General features: G+C 41.7%; 6 protein-coding genes across 6 annotated transcripts; 5 read left to right on the top strand and 1 right to left on the bottom strand.

Annotated features, from left to right (window-relative positions):
• Positions 1-16: 16 nt before the first annotated feature.
• Positions 17-1,016, top strand: V1516DRAFT_671736 (FAR-17a/AIG1-like protein). Its single transcript, XM_066921610.1, has 5 exons — positions 17-192; positions 242-270; positions 328-476; positions 528-709; positions 762-1,016. The coding sequence occupies exons 1-5, from the start codon at positions 77-79 to the stop codon at positions 967-969; spliced, it is 684 nt and encodes a 227-aa protein (XP_066779245.1). The 5' UTR covers positions 17-76; the 3' UTR covers positions 970-1,016.
• Positions 1,006-1,642, bottom strand: V1516DRAFT_684385 (uncharacterized protein; the record flags this gene model as incomplete). Its single annotated transcript, XM_066923561.1, has 2 exons — positions 1,006-1,339; positions 1,425-1,642. The coding sequence occupies 2 exons, from the start codon at positions 1,640-1,642 to the stop codon at positions 1,006-1,008; spliced, it is 552 nt and encodes a 183-aa protein (XP_066779244.1).
• Positions 1,643-1,761: 119 nt separating this feature from the next.
• Positions 1,762-3,211, top strand: V1516DRAFT_634728 (cytidine deaminase-like protein). The gene is made up of 2 exons (XM_066919998.1): positions 1,762-2,323; positions 2,375-3,211. The coding sequence occupies exons 1-2, from the start codon at positions 1,845-1,847 to the stop codon at positions 3,027-3,029; spliced, it is 1,134 nt and encodes a 377-aa protein (XP_066779243.1). The 5' UTR covers positions 1,762-1,844; the 3' UTR covers positions 3,030-3,211.
• A 13-nt stretch (positions 3,212-3,224) lies between these two features.
• V1516DRAFT_214092 (ubiquitin-conjugating enzyme type E2) lies at positions 3,225-4,489 on the top strand. The gene is made up of 8 exons (XM_066918750.1): positions 3,225-3,424; positions 3,531-3,569; positions 3,634-3,675; positions 3,733-3,770; positions 3,824-3,938; positions 3,993-4,045; positions 4,103-4,231; positions 4,302-4,489. The coding sequence occupies exons 1-8, from the start codon at positions 3,420-3,422 to the stop codon at positions 4,430-4,432; spliced, it is 552 nt and encodes a 183-aa protein (XP_066779242.1). The 5' UTR covers positions 3,225-3,419; the 3' UTR covers positions 4,433-4,489.
• A 1,390-nt stretch (positions 4,490-5,879) lies between these two features.
• Positions 5,880-8,234, top strand: V1516DRAFT_684382 (kinase-like domain-containing protein; the record flags this gene model as incomplete). Its single annotated transcript, XM_066923560.1, has 4 exons — positions 5,880-5,994; positions 6,046-8,045; positions 8,080-8,120; positions 8,168-8,234. 4 exons carry the CDS (start codon positions 5,880-5,882, stop codon positions 8,232-8,234), a joined length of 2,223 nt encoding a protein of 740 aa, XP_066779241.1.
• A 492-nt stretch (positions 8,235-8,726) lies between these two features.
• On the top strand, positions 8,727-14,687 carry V1516DRAFT_620803 (uncharacterized protein; the record flags this gene model as incomplete). Its single annotated transcript, XM_066919503.1, has 4 exons — positions 8,727-8,998; positions 9,054-14,315; positions 14,369-14,497; positions 14,549-14,687. The coding sequence occupies 4 exons, from the start codon at positions 8,727-8,729 to the stop codon at positions 14,685-14,687; spliced, it is 5,802 nt and encodes a 1,933-aa protein (XP_066779240.1).
• Positions 14,688-14,759: the final 72 nt, after the last annotated feature.

Below are 14,759 nucleotides of genomic sequence, written 5' to 3'. Positions count from 1 at the left end.
GAATCTAAATTGGCGGTCGCAAAATAACATATATAGGCACAGAAAGTTCGAACCAAATTAGACCGGAAGATCTGATATGGATTTAACAGTTTTTTCGTTCCAGAGTGCGTTGTATGCTGCATCCGCATGCACATTCAACTACGGTCTGACCAAGGTCTTGACCTTAGAGTCGCCGATCAACTCATCATATGGGTTTGTTTCACTCAAAGGTTAAATGTACAACATAATTAATGTCGTTTAGAGGGCATTTCCAGTTTCTCACAATTATTGGTCAGTGTGTTGGCTTATTGAGTTTACGTATCTGTAAAGTGATCTGACGGAGCAAAGGACTGACTGCTAGCTATATAACGGTTACGTTCGGGTTCCTCGGATTGATCGTTGGATCGAAAACGTGCTTGTCAATTAAAAATAAAATTCAGCAGTTGACGCTGCCTTGCGAAGTTCTTATCAGTTTGCTCTATGGCGGAATATATGCTGCAAGTTTTGAATTGGATCAAGGTATAATATCATCCGACTAACAAGTACAGTATGACCGCGAACTCCTGATTCCGAAAGCCGTCAATGTATTTCTTCCGCTGCATGTCGATTTCGCCCTCCATGGCGCACCAGCTTTGTTTCTGCTCACCGATTTTTTCCTCTATGCGGACAAGTGGCCTAAACAGTCGTTGCCTACGCTCATCTTATATAGCATATTAGGTGTTGCTTATTGGTACAGCTCCAGCCCTCAAAACAAGAAATAGTTTATACTAACTTCAATTCAGGTTCTGGGTCCACAAAGCATATTCTGTTAACGGATATTTTCCGTATCCGTTATTCTCGGTTGTAGATACTAAGGGACGGGCAATGATTTTTGTTGTCTCAATCTTAATCATGTTTGGTATCTACCTTACTCTTCGATCAATGAAGGCCGCAGTTAGCTTCGACAAGAAGATTGTTGAAAATGATTCTGCTTCCAAAAAAGTGGAATAACGTTCCGTTCTGGCTAGATAATAAACATACAGTAGACTATCGATCAACTAAGTCTTGTAGTCTTTTCAGCACTGCTCGTCTTGCTTCTAAAAGCTCTGTACTTCCTTCCTTTAATAGACCAACCGAGCAAAAAAAAGGGATTTGCAGATCTCGAAGCTCGCTGCTCATTGACTCAACCATGTCACAGGTCGCCTTGTAGACTTTGTCATCGTAGTCACGTAATTCAGTGATTTCTTCTTGCTTATCTGCAGAGTCGGTCGCACCCGTTTCAGTGGCATTTCCACCGAGCAAATTTAGCATCGTCGCAACTATTTTCCGGCTTTCCTTTCTTTTCGTATATTTATCCACTATTGCTTCCCGTCCTTGATACCTAGTCTGATTAGTATACAAATTTCACGAAGTTGCCTATATCGGACAGGAGACGACGGCTGAGGACCGAACTCAGATCTACTAACCATCTCACTTCATGAACCTCCTGATGTTCGATCATTCGAGCTATTCGGTCTTTGATCATTGGATTTGAACCAAGATATGTCTCAAGGAAGGCAAGCGCACTCGGGAGTGTGGTTATTGATTTTGGGTCAATTAATGGAGTTGAATAGTTATCTGCAGTGATTCGGCTACTGCTCGTGCGATTCAGAGCGTTTAAAATGTCGTAAATTTCTTCGGACATATTATTTGTTCAAACGTCTAATATTACTATAATGTCTTTTTGGCCGCAAGAAAGTGAGCGGTTCATACAATGATTGATGAGACTGTGCGAGAATCGAATGTCCCAATAGAACTGCAGCTCGAACAATCTGGTTGTAAGATATCTGCGCAAATCTAGTTAATTCAAGCACAACAGTGCGTTTATTCTTCAAATCGCGTAGGAAATGCTTGTCGGAATATGTGGACCTTCATATTCAGGCAAGAATGAGCTTGTCAGATATCTATCCATTCAAGGCTTTACGCGTTTGTATATTCGATTTCCGAACACATCTGCAAGTCACAGCCCACCAACATCCCGTATAAATGCCTCAGTAATATCAAACGGAGATACGAATGGACTTATAGACAGATCTGCGCCATCAAAATCTGATAAATTCATGTCTAGCGAAAGTTTGACAAGCTCTATGACGTCTGAAATCAGTTCGCACACAACATTTGAACAGGACGAGATGCCCTTTCTGGCGTTTGAATCCGCAGTTGAATTATTGGACTATGCGACAACTCGGTGGAGAGAACGATTTGTGACTACAAATATCGACGCTATCGAAACATTTGAGACCTTGGAGCAGAGACCGTTTTTTATGTTGTTAGCAATTCAGTCGCCCATTTCCGCTCGCTATAACCGATATAAACGTTCTATAGAGTATGATGTCAAATTCGATCTATTGCTGAGAAAACCGCTAACAGATTTCAGTACAGAACAAGCATTGTTATCGCTGGAAAATTTTGTGGAAGCTTCCGACAGAGAACTGTATAGTGGACCTCGAGCTTTGGCAGGTCTAATGCAAAAGGCTACCCTCCAGATCATCAACGCATCCCAATCTGTCGAAGTTTTATATGGAAAACTTGCGATCTTAGATTTGCTAGACGATGCTCGACTAAGACCTTCATGGGACTCATACTTTATGCAACTTGCAAATTTGGCGGCTAGACGAAGCAACTGTATGAAGCGTCGCGTCGGCTGTGTTCTTGTTAGAGGAAAAAGGGTCATTGCTACGGGCTACAATGGGACACCACGAGGAATAAGGAACTGCAACGAAGGGGGATGTTCTAGATGTAACAGCGGTGCCACTGCCGGTGGAAATCTGGCTACATGCCTTTGCCTACATGCTGAGGAAAACGCGCTACTAGAAGCTGGACGAGAGCGTGTTTTGGGAGAGGATTCTGTGTTATATTGCAATACCTGTCCTTGCTTGACATGTACAATCAAAATCGTGCAAATGGGTCTGAACGAAGTTGTATACGCAAACAGCTACAGCATGGATACAAAAGCTATGAACGTTCTCAGTGAAGGAGGCGTGCGTATACGACAATATCGACCGCCAGAAGAAGGAGTTGTAATTATCTGATGAATTTTTTCTCTATTGCATTATGTCGGCCAGCCTTAGTACAGTAACATCTCAGATTCTTACATCATATGAAAGATATTATTACGTAAGATTTACTGGCCACATCCGGGTTTGCTCCAGCTCGTTGGGACTTACGCACGTGAGCAGCAAGTCAGGCGCTCATTTTCAGTATAGGTCGGAGCCTGGTGCTCGTATGCCGTAAATATCTAGAAATTGCACAGTTGGACTGACATAATAGCCATGCTGAGACCATCTCAGATTCAGTAATTTGGAGATCCACATATAATCAATTTAGCGTGAGGATTAGCGTTCAATTAGATAAACTAGCACATAGTAATATAAGAGGTTTTCTTTTGAAATTTAATTCTGATATAGCTATTTATTCTCAATATGAGGTAAGATGGCAGTGGAATGGATATGGAATGACTCCAATCCTGGCTCGTATCGGCAGATAGAGGATACATGACCATGTATAGATATACTCACTATTTCTTATTCTAGTTCTCCTAAACGTCGAATTGAGACTGATGTGATGAAGCTGTATGTTTTGAGAGTCCAGAATTCGGCTAGCAGTGCCGAGAGCAAAAAAAACTGATCTGAACAGGTTGATGAGTGACTATGAAGTTACACTTGTAAACGGCAACATGTAGGCAGGATCGAGCAATATATTTCGTTTTTTATAAGACTAACATCTCAATCCAAGGCAAGAATTCTACGTGCGATTCAAGGGTCCGGAGGAAAGTATGGGCTGTGTCGGCTGTTTTGTTATAACCGCTAACGAGGTCCTCATCTAGCTCCATTTCAAAGCGGGACATGGAAGGTCCGAGTCGAATTACCGGATCAATATCCGTATAAGTCGCCATCTATCGGGTTCATGAACCGTATTTTTCACCCGAATATTGACGAATTGTTTGTGGTTCCCCTATTTATCTCTTCACCAGATGGACTAACCACCGAATTCAGGAGCGGATCAGTATGTTTAGACGTAATCAACCAGACATGGAGTCCGATGTTTGGTATGTTCTACCTGACCTGAATACTGTGGTTTGAAAATGTTCTCACTCAGACACTAGATATGATCAACATATTTGAGGTCTTTCTTCCTCAGTTGCTCCGGTATCCCAATCCTTCAGACCCACTTAATGGAGAAGCTGCCGCATTGCTTATCCGCGAGCCAAGAGCATATGAAAGCAAAGTCAAAGGTGAGTGGGTCTGCAGATTTTCTAATCTGTATATTCCGATTTGATTTCGTTCTGACCAATTCCCTCACAGACTACGTGAACAAGTTTGCAAGCGCTGATGTTATGGGCGATGGAGACGATGAAAGCTCCGAAGATGACGAAATGAGTTCTGTCGGCTCCTACGAGTCTGACGAAGAGCCAGCGGGCGCCATGGAGGTTTAAACCAGATATGAACTTGCGCTAGCAAGAGAGAGAAGGGGTGATAGAGGGTTTTATCGATATTTTCAGCGGTCAGATTACCGATTGTGCTCTTGATCGTTTATTCTTACTTTGTGTCATTTCTCTGCCATTCTCTTGTCGTAGTCACCGATAAGCGAGTCTCGATTGTTGAAATTGGATTTGCATTTCTGGTTTGGTTTTTCATTTGTTATTTAAACATCCTCTAGATCTTTCTAATAAGACAGAGGATCTTTTTGAGCTTGCGGATATGCGCACGGTGCACAGGCGTTTCTACTAATTCGTGAATCATATTTGGTGGGATAATTATATAATATATACAACATTTATAATATTAACTTGGAACGGAGTTAGTGTACATAGTACACGAGATAAATATAATACCTACACTCTTTTGCTGACCCCTAGAATATTGTGATAACTATACGCGCGAATTTTTCATCTATTTACAGACTAGCTTTATTGAAATGGCTAAGCTTATCCACTAACCGAGAAAATCAAGCGCTAAAACATGCTAAAGCAAGTGGGTGGAATTGAGGCAGTCCTTTCACAATCATCTAAAACCAGAAAAGCACCCAATCTAATCGTCATGGGGCGAAAATCAGCTCCCATACGCATCGACGTACTCTTTTGCATGTGTTGGAATCATGCTGTAGTGCCAGCAAAACACTCATGACCACCTAATGCAATCATCAATATATGCATCGTAGATGTGATATAATCTGTCAAGTCGGACTAGCTCAACCAAGTGGATACTCTCCTCCAGTTCTCTCGCATATCCATCCCCCTTCTCAATAATCTCCGGACTGTCTGAGCATAATCTTCGAGCGCTGTCTGCCATCAAGAACCTTATCCTTCCTTTTACACTTCGCAGCTTCATCCGCTTTCTCTCTTAGTTTCACCGCCACTGCAAGCCATCGCCCCAAGTCCGCAAGAAATGCGGCTGGATCACGTGAAGCAAAGAACTTGTTGACCCTTAGTGGCTGATTAATGTGGCTTACGCCTCGTTTGATCCCGTTTGTGGTCCGCCCCATTTCAAGGTTCAGGCACATGGGGCGCATTGAGCGCTTGGAACAGCTGGAAGAACAAGACCAGAAGCAGTATTAGAAGCGTAAAAGCAGTAATGTAGGGCAAAGAAAAACAAAGGAAAGAGGCACGAACGACAGCATTCCTATCACAAAAGCTGTGCGTGATGTTAGGAAAAGTTAATCTCTAGCGTGGTGTGAATCTTGAATTGTGTAATACAAAAATCCAGCGCAGCTCCCTCGATCAGGACGAATGTGGTATGGGGTATACATTTATATACCTACTTCGAGGACCAGCTCTCGAATCATTCTTGCTCTCGACTATCATCTTTCAATCCGGCTCCTATTAGTTGCTCTTCAAACTGCAACCGACTGCAACGGAGAGAAAAGTATAGCCAGTCGCCTACATGGGTATACTTCGCAAGCTGAAATCTGTCTTTTCGAGCAGCGCGACTCGGTCGGATAATTCCAGCAAAACCGACCAACTCGGTGTCAAAAAAAAGAAATCTCGAGCTGGCCGACGTAAGAATACCAATTCTGTACAGCTTTCACCTGATCACTGACATCTTCCAGCTCGCCCTCCTACTTCTCTGAAAAGTTTCTATCAACTCTCACTCGTCGGTCATGGTTCGTTTGGACGTGTCCAGATAGTGCTTCACAGAGAAGACGACAAGATCTATGCGCTCAAACGCATTAGTAAAGAAACTAGTATGTATACTTTCAATCTTGTATCGCTCAGGGCTCTCATTCACAAAATGATATCAGCAATCAAAGAACGACGTGTCAACAACATTCTAAGGGAACGCTTCATTCTTGAAGGTCTTCGTCATCCATTCATTTGCAATCTCTATTATTCATTTATGGACGCGGAATATCTTTATCTCGTCATAGATTTCATGAAAGGTGGAGACCTCAGATTCCATCTTAACCGCAAGACCTTCACCGAATCGACTATTCAATTCTGGATTGCAGAACTTGCTTGTGCTTTGAATTATATTCATTCTCAAGATATTATTCATCGTGATATTAAGCCGGAAAATATCCTTCTTTCGGAAGATGGTCATGCTTGCTTAGCTGATTTCAATACTGCATACCAAATCAAACGAGCAAAATATCGACGGACTTCAAATTCAGATTCGGATGCAGAAACTTCGATTGTGTCGAACTGTCTCCGTGATATTTGCGGCACAAAACCATATTTAGCTCCAGAAGTCTTTGGCCGCTCTGGATACGGAATATCAATGGATTGGTGGTCTCTAGGAGTGGTTTTGTACGAATGCTTGTATGGACGACGACCTTTTAACAGTTCCACATCTCTTATTAGAGAAATAACCAATGCCAATCCTAAATATTATCGCTGCAACCCCCCCATTTCATATCAAGCAATCAGTCTCTGTCAAAGCTTCCTCGAACCAGATCCTTTTGCTCGGTTAGGAGCAAACGGACTTGCTGAAGTACTTCATCATCCATTTCTTCGGGCGTTTACACAGTCAAGCCTGGAAAGCAAACAGCATAACCCGGTCTTCGTTCCCTCTGGAGAACACAATTATGATTCGACTTGTGAGCTCGAAGAGCTACTAATACAACAACAAATAATCAGCGGAAGAGGCCAGTACACAAGAACCGCAAACAAGGAAGCTGATAAAGCACATTACGCTAAACTGAAAAAAATCCTGGAAGAAAGATTCTTACCTTACGATTTTTCCGAAGCTGCAAATTTGATCACTAAGCCGGCTTTAAGTCAAATCCACAACCCGACTAGTAAGCCGAATTTGATTCAAAACCTAACGGACTCCTCTAGTAGAGAAAGCGATAATCTGAATAGGAGCGAATCTTCTGAAAGTGAAAGAAATAGATCAGTTTATTCTTCCTTCTCTACGTCGGATCTGTCACATGCATCATCTGTAGAGCAATCTGAAAGACTGAGACCAGATCCTGTTTCTACAAGCCCTCAAACAATATCAAAGCAAGGAAATTGCGAACCTCTTGTCCAATCCAAAATAGAAAATTCAGACAACTCAGAGCAAGAATCAAACAGGGAGGCTGAATTGTTGAAAGACAGGTACAGAGAGGATCAAAAGAGACAATCAAGTCGCAGCAAAATTGATCAGAAGCAGCTATCCCAGTCCGCACAGAAGTCAAAAGAATTTTCAAAAACATCTTCTCCAGATTCGTCTGAAAAAGTTTTAACTAAGTTAGTGGTTAGCAATGCGAATGCACCATCATCGGATGGCCAGGATGATTCTCCACAAAAGCCAACTAGGCTTCTATCTGAGCCAACATTGTCACCAAAAGAACAACAGGATCGTCAAATGGAAGTCAAAGTCGTTATTGCACAGAAACGGATCCCTAGAGAACACAAATATCATATTGATCATAAAGTTCCCGGACGGCCGGGAAGTACCACTCGCTTCAAATCATATTCTTCCCAGAACTTGGTACTCGACAGTAAGTCTGACATCAGCGATCAGCCCATCTCTCACAGACTCCAGAAATCTGCAAGTAGACAATCACGTACAGATGCACATCTAGAAACTTATGGAGGAAGTTTCATGCGGAGAAGTAGGCATGCTGTAAGTTCCAGGCTGACTGAACCTGGGGTATTAGGGAAAAAAGGCGCGCGGCTCCTGTTTGAGTAGTGCATTAATGTACATGAGTCGAACCAATAGACACTCTTTATAATTACTTAATATAGATTAGCTAATGAACTTTCATATCAGCAAAATACTATTGTAGCAACTTTAAATACTGTAATTCCTTAGTCAGAGGTAATCTTTCCGATCTTTTCCAGCTATAGTTGCAGCTCGATACTTCAGCAGTGCAGGGTCTAGTCATGTGATGATTATCTACCGTAATTCGCCTCCCAAGCAATGAGATTATCTGAACGAACGGCGTACTTTTACATCATTGGACATATTGAACAGTGTTTGAGAATCACTATATTTTCGAGAGATATTAAGCATATAATTAACTGAGTGGAATACTCTCCGTGGAGTTACATTCCAGTGAGATCGACTGAGTTTGGTGTTGGGGCGGTGTCTGAGGTGGCCATTAATAACGGATCAACAGTTCGTCAATTCTGGCTGACAAACTCCGTCCGACATTGAGGATTTGTCAACTCCTGTCCTGACTCACGCTATTTCTTCGTTCTTATTTTACTTCTCAGTCTTCTTTACTTTTGTGCTTCTCTGTCTGGTATGCACTCTAGTAATTGGCAACATCTTAATATTGACTACTCTAGCCGCTTGTCCATGATGTATGAAGACAAAGCGCTGGCACGGATACTCCGTGAAATGCCTGCCCGACATAATTTTTATTATGTGGATGAAACTGAGCGCGCTGTTCTTCGTGCTCTTTTTAATTCCATGTCTTCAAATGGGAAATATCTCTCTTTTTTCTTTCCGCATGGTCCTCCCGGACCTTCTGATACCCTGAGGATGCGCGCCTCAGATTCCACAACTGCTTATCATCCGAAGAGACCGTGTATGCATCAGTTCGAAAAAGGCGAGCCTATATATCGTTGCAAGTACGTTCATTTTCTCCTTTGGGTGTCGTTGATTTTTCGTTCTAATTCATTTCAGTGACTGTGGTCTTGATGATACCTGTGTCTTATGCTGGCGGTGCTTTGATGCCTCAGATCACACTGGTCATTCGGTATCCGTTTCCATCGCTCAAAAAAATGACGGTGGTGTTTGCGATTGCGGAGATCCTGAAGCTTGGACAAAGCCAACAACTTGTAAATATTTTACGGAAACAGATGAAAATAGTTCTAAACCGCTTCCGGATGACCTGGTCGACTGTATTCGAGGCACAATTACTCGGGTCGTCGATTATATTATTGATGTGATCTCTTGCACTCCTCAAGATTACCAGTACTCTAAAGATCCAAATCTTGTGATTCAAGATCGAGATAGTTTCAAACTCGACCCTTCACTATATGGCGGTGAAGGGGATGACAAATGCGACGACAACTTTGCACTGCTGTTATGGAATGATGAGAAGCATTCTTTTAATGAGATTACAGCCCTAGTATGTAGAGCCACACACCGAAGGGAGTCGTACGGGAATTCTATTAGTATGGCTGTTGATGAAGTCGGAAGAAAAATTGTCAGCCGTTCAGATGATCTTCCCAGTTTGATCAATGCTTGGTCGATTATTGACCATGCTCAGGTAACTGTTAGCATTCGGTCGATGCGAGACACTTTTAGGGAGGACATGTGCGGAACCATGTTAAAGTTTCTTAATGACCTGGCCGGATCAAGTTTGGATGGGCATCCTTTCATTCTCAGAGATATTATTTGTGAAGTTCTCTGTCAACCTTGGCGAGTTGGTTCGGCAGCTACAAAAGTCGAAAAGGCCTTCGGAAATTCTCAAGAAGTAGATGCAAGTTTGAGTATGATTACAAGACCATGTTTTGACATGACCGAGCCAGACAAGTCTTGTGCTTCATTGACTGTTGTGGAACAATCTGAAGGACTTGATTACTGGAATGTCAATTTGTTAACAGCGGAAGAATCTGCTAGTCTTCAACGTGCTCGTGAAAATGCTCTCATACCTACCGAATTTGTTTCATTCAATGCAACTAAGAAAATTCGGCTTGATTGGCTTATCCATCTTGAAAGTCGATTTTGGAAAACAGCTAGACTCAGATTGAAAGACTTGTTTATGGCCACCGTCATTTCAAACTTACAGTACAAGATGACCATGGGGATACATTTTGCAGGTATATATCCTGAGCTCATCGAGTATTATGCTCTTTCAGATCGGGAGCCTGAATATAGCATATTGGCTCTTGCTACTCAGCTTTTTACTTGTCCTGCCATTGCTAATGAAATTGTTCAAAGTCAGCTATCTTCATTTTTTGCAGCAACATATACTTTCCTAACGACTGGACATATCAATTCACCGAAATCTGTCGACCTGACGGCTTCTATTACAACAGATAAATCTGTACTTGATAACAGAAGGATCGGTCATTTGTACATAGATATTGAACACCTACTGTCGCGGAAGCAAATTCCCTGCAGCGGAAATTCGATCCGACAGTTTGCTGATATTCTGCTTTTAATGCAAGGATGTGCACCTTTTGTGCGGCAAATTAATGAGCATGTTGAGTATGAATCGACCGAATGGTTGTTATATTTACATGCAATTTCACCAATGGCTAAACTGTCACGAATGATTGCACTGGATATCACTCAACTTCATGATTTCACTCCAGTACGATTTGTGGCAGAAAGTCTCACTGCTTGGACATTAGGTCATATGCGAGACAGGTTTCCAAACAATCAGTTCTTGGAAAACGTCACAGTTCAGTGTCTATCTTGTGGAGATTTCAGCACTGAAGTTTTTCCTATCGTTAGATTTCCTGTTGAGTTTTACGTGCATAGTTTGTATAATCCTTTGCTTGCATTGCTGACATGGATGGCTGAATTTGGTGGCTTCGAGAGTCCAGAACAATTGTGTAATACTATATCTTTTCCTTCTCTCACTCGGGGGGGTCGTCCTGAAATTGGGAATGCTTCTGACAGGCTTATTTTCATGCTTGACTATCCACTGCGAAGTCTAGTTGTGGTTGCTCAAATTCGAGCTAATCTTTGGGTACGAAATGGGTACAGCCTCAGATCATTTGAGATGCATTATCGAGATTGGACTTTAAGGGAGACTTGCTATAGTCGTGACATTTTTGGAGTCCAGATGATGATTTCACTCTGCAATCCTTCGCGGGCTATGTTGACGATTATAGATCGTTGGAGCTTGATCGGATGGCTTGGTGGTTCAGTTGTTCATGGCACTTTTGATGAGTCAAAATTGCTCACTATAGTCGAAGAGTTTTTACATGGTATGATTGTACTTCTTAGTGAAAGAGTTCATCTACAAGGCTTTTCGGAAGACGAACTAAACAATTTCCTTATACGTCGTGAAATAATTCAAGATCTTTGCTGCGAATCCATGGCTTTCTCGGAGCTTTCGAAACGTTTACTCGGCTCTGTTTCCGCCGATGATAAATTTGAACAGATTTTGTTTGAACTCACTAATTATAAGGCGCCGGAAGGATTAAGCGATCATGGTGTATATGAACTAAAGCCAGAACTGCACGAAGAGATAGACCCATACTGTTTTCAGTATACGGCTACGCAGTGGGATGCAGCTGAAAGTTTCATCAAGAATGCGATCCATATGAAGACGAAGCAGCCTATTAAAGAGATAGTTATTGTTCCCCATCTCCAGCCTATTACCAAAGGTCCATTTACAAGACTTGGATGGATAGTTGGAACACCAGAATTTGCTCAAATGATATATGTTACGCTCATAAATGTTGTCTTCCAGCGAGTGTCTCCTTCTTCTAATTCTCTAGAATCACTTCTGAATTTAACTTTATATCTGTGCCACTTGGCTGTTATCGAGGATCAGATTTGTGTCAAAGATCCAGAGCGCACATTGCCTACATTTAGCACAAATGCTGTTACATTGATGGCTACGAAGGTTGCGCCGACAGATGGCCAATATCAGACCATTTTCGATATTCTGCTGTATATCAAAAATTCAAATCAGTTTGAATCAAACTGTCATGTTGCTGCAAACATTATCAAGATCATCAAATCGAATCAGGACACGGTGTCGCAAATTTCGGGAACTTTGGTTTATGAGGATAATGAAAAGTCTGAGACTGAGAATACGACAAGCAAAGGCGAAGCAGAGTCTGAGACTGAACGGAAGAAACGATTAGCGAAAGAACGACAAGAGAAGATTTTGTCAGACTTTAAACTTCAACAACAGTCTTTTGCCGATCAAAATATGGATTTGGACGATAGTGAACAGGATGTAATGTCAGAACTGTCAGAAGATGAAGGTGACAACTGGAAATATCCTTCCGGACTTTGCATTTTATGTCGCAAACCTTCTGTAGGAGTTGATATTGCGGGCACTGTCGGATATTACACTGATACAAATATTATTCGGCAAGCTCCATATGAATCAAATGAATATATGCTGGACGCGTTGAACGCAAATGAAGCAGAGCTTGACAGACCAAGTATGGGGCAAGTCAAGCATGCTTTATCAGATACTACATTCGTTGGTCACGGATTTCCAAGATCACATGTGAAGAAGGAAGTTATAATGTCTAGCTGTGGTCATATTCTTCATTTCTCTTGCTTTGAGTGGTTTAGGGATGCAATCAAGACAAGACATCGTCAATATATCACGAGAAATCTCCCTGAAATTATTGAACGAGATGAGTTTTTATGTCCATTGTGCAAATCATTAAACAATGTTTTCATTCCCTTATTATTTAAGCCAACTGCGACAACATTTGATTCCGTTCTTAGTCCAGAGAATCCATTTCTTGAGTGGATGGTAGATGAAGCCTGGAAGGGAATTTCTCAGCTAAGAGGTGTATTTTCTCCCATCGATGGAGAAGATATCCCGATAAGTAAATTTGCGTTTCAAAATGTCCGGAAGGTGGCCGAAGATACGTTAAAGGGACAATTTAATCGTGGATTCTTTATCAACACAGATATCACAAACGATTGTTCTGACATTGTACCTTACGAAGTTGATGCCCAAATTGAGATGGACGCTGTACTTAATGCATATGAGCAGATTTGTACGGTATTAGGGAGACTTGAAGGTGAACTAGCAGACAACACCTTGTCCGGAAACAGGTATCCAATTGGCCCATTTCAAAGACTACTGATAGCATATGGTTATACTATCTCTGCTGCTGAGATTGCATCGCGAGGTGCAAATGGAGCTGACGGCAATTCTTTGGATTTGAGTGCTTGCATCTTAGATCAAGTTCATTCTCGAACAATGACACTGTTGCGAATTTTGAGAGCTTCTGCAATTTGCCAGTTTGCAATCAGCTGTAGGGGGATTACACAAGATATACGACAAACTCAAACTAGACGGCAATACGCAAATTCTCTTCACCAACAAGTTGGGAAATTATTTTTTGGACAAGAATGCATGTATGATAAGAATAGCGTGACGTCACCTCATATCGTGTATCCGCTGTTGTTAGAAGATGTATTTGTGTTTTTGGCCCAATGTTCACTGTGCATGGTGCCTTGTACGGGATTCGACTTGCATCATATAGTCGCCTTATGTTATACTGCGCAAATTGTCAAGGTTCTCTATCATTTAGGTGAGAGGATTTACAAGAAAGATGCTTGGCTTGGACTGCCAGAGATTCAAGCTCTTGGTAATAGTGTCAAGTTAGAAGAAGATACAGTATATGCAATCAAGTCATTTATGGCCGACGTATTGAGAGCTTGCGGATGTATTAACGAAGCGTCAGCTGATTTGACATCTATTGTTTCTCCCGCAACGCTTTATGTTCTTGTTAACCGATTTACATTGCCCTTCCTGCGGAAAGCAGCGATCTTATTTTATGTTGAAGGACCAATGGAATACAATGGCGATGCACTTTTTGAAGTAGACGGAGACGAAACCGATCGTTTGCTCACGCTGTTAAAATTACCAACCTTGGATGTCATGTTTAATTCGCTTGGTACTGAACGAGGACGTAAAGGTATCGAGGATTCCAATCTTTTGAAAGTGATAAACAGATGGTGTACGCATGTCGATATGGCGCGTCGGCGACCGCAGAGCTTACAGTACATGAGGATCGGTTTGGAATATCCTGGAATCGAACGACTCCTACGACTTCCGAGCAGTTTATACCAATTTTTTCAGAAGCTGTCAGCGTTGAAGTGTGGTAATTGCAACAAGATCCCAGAAGATCCTGCGATATGCTTGTTTTGTGGAACGCTTGTGTGTTGCCAGAATTACTGCTGTTTAAAGGACAATATTGGTGAATGCAATCGACATATGGAGGAGTAAGTTGAAAAGACAAGTCTTGCTTTACAGAATTGACTAACAAATATTGTAGATGCGCCGGATCGATTGGATTTTTCCTATTAATTAAGAAATGCTCTGTACTATTTTTAAGGCAAGGGCAAGGCCTGTTTTTTCCAGCACCGTATTTAGATGTTCATGGAGAGGTAGATCAGAATTTGAAGTAAGTTTAGAAATGTTATTTGAACGAACTGCTTCTTAACGATTAATTTAGACGAGGGCGACCGTTATATTTATCTGACAAGCGTTACAACGAATCTGTTCGAAATGTGTGGCTAAGAAGCGAAGCGTATTCAAAGATAGCACGAAGGATAGAGGCGAATATGGATAGCGGTGGTTGGGAGAGTTTATAAGATTTTGGAAAATATTAAAGAGCTGTCTAAATACATCAATAATAATAATATAAGATGATGTGTACAGCGTAA

This window comes from Lipomyces oligophaga (genome assembly GCF_038497815.1).
Source record: "Lipomyces oligophaga strain CBS 7107 unplaced genomic scaffold V1516scaffold_2, whole genome shotgun sequence".
NCBI classification, from domain to species: domain Eukaryota; kingdom Fungi; phylum Ascomycota; class Lipomycetes; order Lipomycetales; family Lipomycetaceae; genus Lipomyces; species [Lipomyces] oligophaga.
The sequence above is the reverse complement of the archived record's forward strand: the minus strand, read 5'-3'. Positions and strand labels throughout refer to the sequence as shown.

What these genes read in the sequence shown, in the direction of transcription:
- V1516DRAFT_634728 (XM_066919998.1), top strand. Translation starts at nt 1,845, where the DNA reads ATGCTTGTCGGAATATGTGGACCTTCATATTCAGGCAAGAATGAGCTT. An exon ending in CGATATAAACGTTCTATAGA is followed by an intron (nt 2,324 to 2,374) that starts GTATGATGTCAA and finishes AACAGATTTCAG; the next exon opens with TACAGAACAAGCATTGTTAT.
- V1516DRAFT_671736 (XM_066921610.1), top strand. Translation starts at nt 77, where the DNA reads ATGGATTTAACAGTTTTTTCGTTCCAGAGTGCGTTGTATGCTGCATCC. An exon ending in TCTATGGCGGAATATATGCT is followed by an intron (nt 477 to 527) that starts GCAAGTTTTGAA and finishes TAACAAGTACAG; the next exon opens with TATGACCGCGAACTCCTGAT. An exon ending in ATATTAGGTGTTGCTTATTG is followed by an intron (nt 710 to 761) that starts GTACAGCTCCAG and finishes ACTTCAATTCAG; the next exon opens with GTTCTGGGTCCACAAAGCAT.
- V1516DRAFT_214092 (XM_066918750.1), top strand. An exon ending in GAGACTGATGTGATGAAGCT is followed by an intron (nt 3,570 to 3,633) that starts GTATGTTTTGAG and finishes TGATCTGAACAG; the next exon opens with GTTGATGAGTGACTATGAAG. An exon ending in ATTCAAGGGTCCGGAGGAAA is followed by an intron (nt 3,771 to 3,823) that starts GTATGGGCTGTG and finishes GTCCTCATCTAG; the next exon opens with CTCCATTTCAAAGCGGGACA.